General features: G+C 43.5%; 1 protein-coding gene across 1 annotated transcript; it reads right to left on the bottom strand.

The window, feature by feature from the left end:
- Positions 1-561: 561 nt before the first annotated feature.
- On the bottom strand, positions 562-1,441 carry LOC134935273 (cholesterol 25-hydroxylase-like protein 1, member 1). The gene has a single exon (XM_063930435.1). It carries the CDS (start codon positions 1,439-1,441, stop codon positions 635-637), a length of 807 nt encoding a protein of 268 aa, XP_063786505.1. The 3' UTR covers positions 562-634.
- Positions 1,442-5,158: the final 3,717 nt, after the last annotated feature.

Raw genomic sequence — 5,158 nt, 5'->3', positions numbered from 1 at the left:
ATATATATTAATAATAATAACAACAACAACTCTAGACTGTTTTACTGTTGTATTTTTTCTTACAATTGATTTATCTCTGCCTACCTATACAGTTGGAGCTTGGCTTTTATTTTTGTGAAGTTAACAAAACAGTAAAAAAAAAAAATAATACAAAAAAAAATCTGTCTCTCTCTAGATATATATATATATATATATATATACACACACACACACACACACACACACACACACACACACACACACATGCTTTGTCATAGAAAAAAACAAACACATTTTGCCAATTTTACTTTTTTTCCCCATATTTTGACCACAGTAATATACATGAATGAATCACTATATGCTAATGCTATCTCTCAGGTTCTATCTAGAGTGTAGTACTCACACATGTAATTAAATGGACTATTGCATAGTTAGTGTGGTTTTGCCAGAGTAACCTGCATTCAATAGGAATATATTCAAGTAGTATACAGTGCCTGTATCCTACTGCATATAGAGTTACAGATAACTAACACGCAGATCTTTGTGAGTGTCTTGTGTTTCCAAGTGGTCTGTGGGCTCATGTACAATCCACTGTTCAGTTTCCCTTTACTCCAATATTTGCAGTTTCGACAGCAGTATCTTGAAAAATTTGACTTCAATTACATGCATTGTCTATTATAGAACAAGACGTTCCAAAAATTTGGTCCCAATGTCCAAAATAAGGGGCAAAGTTTGTATCTGGTTTTTGATGATGCAAATCATGAGCCAGTGCCCCTCCATATAAGTCAAAGGGTAGGATATGATTAAGAGACCATGGGAAATTATAGCCTATGTGATCAGCCACTGACATCCAAATGCTAAGCAAAATACAGGTCCATGATGATAATGGGTGACACCCTAATCGAATGGGATTAATGCTACTCCAAAACCCAACAGTCATAAGCTCATAGCCTCCAAGGTACTGACTAGACAATGAAAATGGAGCAGTATACTTGTGGTGGACAGCGTGCACTTTCTTGTACAACCAGTGGTTTTTATGGTGCAGTATGTGCCATATAAAATATTGGAAGTCAAACAGAAGTAGACAGCCGAAGACCTCTCCAAGCAGAGTGCACACTGAAGGAGCAGCCACTGGCAAGGAGACACTTGGCATCCACAGCCAGTTGAGAAGTACAGTAGGAAAGACGTAGATCACATAGTTGGACACACACTTCCAGATACAGAGGGCCATCATCCTTATTGTTGGGCTCATGGTCTTCTGAATTTTGTATTGGTAAAAAAACTGGCATTTGTCTCCCAGTATATCTATAACAGCAAAGGGAAAACTGAAGCACACATAGCCAGTGAATGCCAACAAGACTGGGAAAAAAGGTCCACTCACTTGGTCACCAAACTCGGTAAGCATGTAATCCCAGATTGGCTGAAGAAACAAATGCTGGTGGCTGGAGTTTGACGAGTTCATTCTGTTCTATGAGTTTACAGGCTCTTAATGCCCAATTTATCTGACCATTAATCCACAGACCAAGACACAGGATATTCTCAAGCCATGTTTTTTAGGAGATTTTCAGACTACTGTGAAACAATCTCATTATGTAAGAAAAAAAGAATTGTTGCCTGCAGATTAATTATAACTCGAACAGGATATAATGCTTCTCTAAACCGGCAGAAAGAAAACAATGCATTACTCTTGATTACAAATGCCAAAATTTCAACATGCTTTATTCTCAGTTTGCGGCACTGTAAATATTAAAGGCATACTAATTATAAACCACTCTTGGTGAAAGTCTCAAATATCAATACAGTTTCTGTAGTGCAACATGCAGTGTGAGGATGAGCATGACATGGCAGTGTTATGTAGTATGAGAAAGAGGATCTGTTTAAATCCACAAGCTGCCTGGTTTGGATACACACTTTTTTTCCTGACAATTGGGGAGCTATACAGAAAAAAAAGAGAAAATGCAGGTGCACACTCTAAACAATAAAAACACTGTCAATCAGAACAATTATAATACGCTGCAATTTAACATGTAATAAAACTGAGGCTCTTAGCATAATTTTCAGCCCAAAAATATGAGCCCACCTACCACCATCAGGTGGGTCCCTAACATTCCTAAGGTTCAAGTCCAGAGCACGGGACCCTCCGGGCCAGCACAACCCATCCAGCCCAAGGCATCAAACTATTGAGAAGTAGCAGTTTACGTGTTAAAAGGTGTTACATTAATAAGAAGTACCAGCTCAGTACTAAAAGTATTATATAGGTGAGAAGTAGTAATTAGGGTGTTAAAAAGTGTTACATTAGTGAAAAGCAGTTTAGGTAGTAAAAAGTTTTAGATTAAGTATTACAGTAATGATGCCCCGAAGCAGCCGGGCCACACCAACCCTGTGGGCCCCACCCTCCGAACCCATTCCTAATACTGATATATACATATATGTGCACCTTCATTTTCTCTTTTCTGTGTGGCACTACAAGTCTCAGCATGGTATCATTTATTATTATGTTTAGAATTAGGTCCAATATTCTAATTTGGGGAGCTATGAAAGCTGGTATCCGTTTGGCTGGTCGGCCATGTTAAGGTCGACAGTCATTAGGTCAACCACTATTGGTCGACATGGTCAAATGGTCGACATGGTGTTTTTGTTTTTTTAAAATAGGATTTTAATTACCTACCGGTAAATACTTTTCTCTTAGTCCGTAGAGGATGCTGGGGTCCACATTAGTACCATGGGGTATAGATGGGTCCACTAGGAGCCACTGGAACTTTAAGAGTTTGAGAGTGTGGGCTGGCTCCTCCCTCTATGCCCCTCCTACCAGACTCAGTCTATAAACTGTGCCCAAGGAGACGGACAACTTAGAGAGAAGGATATTACACAGATAGTGGCGAGATTCACACCAGCTCACACATACAAGGCAAACCAAGCTAACCAGCTTGAAAAATCAGCAACGGTTTTTACTTAACCAAGTAACAAAATAGTACTTAACCAAGAAATAAGCAGTACTGAACTAAGTAACCGCTGCAGAATCAGGAAGCGCTGGGCGGGCGCCCAGCATCCTCTACGGGCTACGAGAAAAGGATTTACCAGTAGGTAATTAAAATCCTATTTTCTCTTACGTCCTAGAGGATGCTGGGGTCCACATTAGTACCATGGGGATGTACAAAAGCTCCCAGAATGGGAGGGAGAGCGCGGAGGCTCCTGCAGAACTGATTGACCAAACTTTAGGTCCTCAGAGGCCAAAGTATCGAACGTGTAGAACTTTGCAAACGTGTTCGACCCAGACAAAGTAGCCGCTCTGCAAAGCTGTAAAGCCGAGACACCCCGGGCAGCCGCCAGAAAGAACCCACCTTAAGAGTAGAGTGGGCCTTAACAGATGTAGGACACGGCAATCCTGCCGTAGAATACACATGCTGGATATTGAACCAGATCCAGCGAGAGATCGTCTGCTTTGAGGCAGGACACCCAAGTTTCTTGGGATCATACAGGACAAACAGAGAGTCCGATTTTCTGTGACGAGCAGTTCTCTTCACATAGATTTTCAGAGCCCTTACAACATCCAAGGACTTTGATGAAAATGAGGAGTCAGTAGCAACTGGCACCACAAAGGTTGGTTGATATGAAATGCCAACACAACCTTCGGAAGGAACTGCTGACGTGTCCGGTGCTCAGTTCTATCTTCATGGAAGATCAAGTAGGGGCTCTTACAAGACAAAGCCCCCAACTCCGACACACGTCTAGCAGAAGCTAAGGCCAACAAAGTGACAGCCTTCCACGTGAGAAACTTGACCTCAACCTCCTGTAGAGGTTCGAACCAATCCAATTGGAGGAACTGTAACACCATGTTAAGATCCCAGGGCGCTGTATGCAGCATAAAGGGAGGCTGGATGTGCAGAACCCCTTTCAGAAAAGTGTGAACCTCAGGGAGGGAAGCCAACTGTTTCTGGAAGAAAATGGATAGGGCCAAAATCTGAACCTTTACGGATCCCAACCTCAGGCCCAAATCCACACCTGCTTGCAGGAAGAGGAGAAAACGTCCCAGTTGAAACTCCACCATAGGAAACTTCTTGGACTCACACCAAGATCCATATTTTTTCCAAATACGATGGTAATGTTTAGACGTTACTCCTTTCCTAGCCTGAATCAGGGTAGGAATAACCTTGTTCAGAATGCCCTTCCAAGCTAATATCTGGCGTTCAACCTCCATACCGTCAAACGTAGCCACGGTAAGCCTTGATTAGCGAACAGCCCCTGCTGCAGCAGGTCCTCCCGAAGAGTAAGAAGCCTCGGCTCTTATAGCAGTAGATCCAGAAGATCCGCATACCAAGCCCTTCTTGGCCAGTCCAGAGCAATGAGAATTGCTTGAACTCTTGTTCTCCTTATGAGTTTTAGAACTCTTGGAATGAGTGGAAGTGGAGGAAACACGTACACCGACTGGAACACCCACGGAGTCACTAGGGCGTCCATCTCCACGGCTTGCGGGTCCCTCGACCTGGAATAATACCGCCAAAGCTTCTTGTTGAGACGAGAGGCCATCATGTCTATTTGAGGGACACCCCAAAGATCTCTTACCTCCGTGAACACCTCCAGATGGAGTCCCCACTCTCCTGGATGGAGATCGTGTCTGCTGAGGAAGTCCACTTCCTAGTTGTCTACTCCCGGAATGAAGATTGCTGACAGCGCCAACACGTGTTTTTCTGCCCAGAGGATGATTTTTGTTACTTCTTCGTTCTGCCCTGTCGGTTTATGTAAGCCACCGTCGTTACATTGTCCGACTGCACTTGAATGGCTTGATCTCGCAGAAGATGGGCTGCTTGGAGAAGACCGTTGTAGACAGCTCTTAGTTCCACAATGTTTATTGGAAGGCTGTATTCCAGGCTTGACTACTGTCCTTGGAAGGTTTCCCTCCGAGTGACTGCGCCCCAGCCCCGGAGACTTGCATCCGTGGTTAGAAGGATCCAGTTCTAAATCCCGAACCTGCGGCCCTCCAGAAGGTGAGGTAGTTGCAGCCACCAGAGGAGTGAAATCCTGGCTTTCAGTGACAGACATATTCTCTGGTGCATGTGTAGATGAGATCCCAACCACTTGTCCAGGAGATCCAGTTGGAAGGACCGAGCATGAAACCTTCCGTACTGTAGAGCCTCGTAAGAGGCCACCATCTTCAACAGAAGGCGAATGCACTGATGAA

Source organism: Pseudophryne corroboree, chromosome 6 (genome assembly GCF_028390025.1).
Source record: "Pseudophryne corroboree isolate aPseCor3 chromosome 6, aPseCor3.hap2, whole genome shotgun sequence".
Taxonomy (NCBI): domain Eukaryota; kingdom Metazoa; phylum Chordata; class Amphibia; order Anura; family Myobatrachidae; genus Pseudophryne; species Pseudophryne corroboree.
The sequence above is the reverse complement of the archived record's forward strand: the minus strand, read 5'-3'. Positions and strand labels throughout refer to the sequence as shown.

Bases quoted from the DNA above. Each gene is read 5' to 3' on its own strand.
- LOC134935273 (XM_063930435.1), bottom strand. From the start codon at position 1,441: ATGAACTCGTCAAACTCCAGCCACCAGCATTTGTTTCTTCAGCCAATC.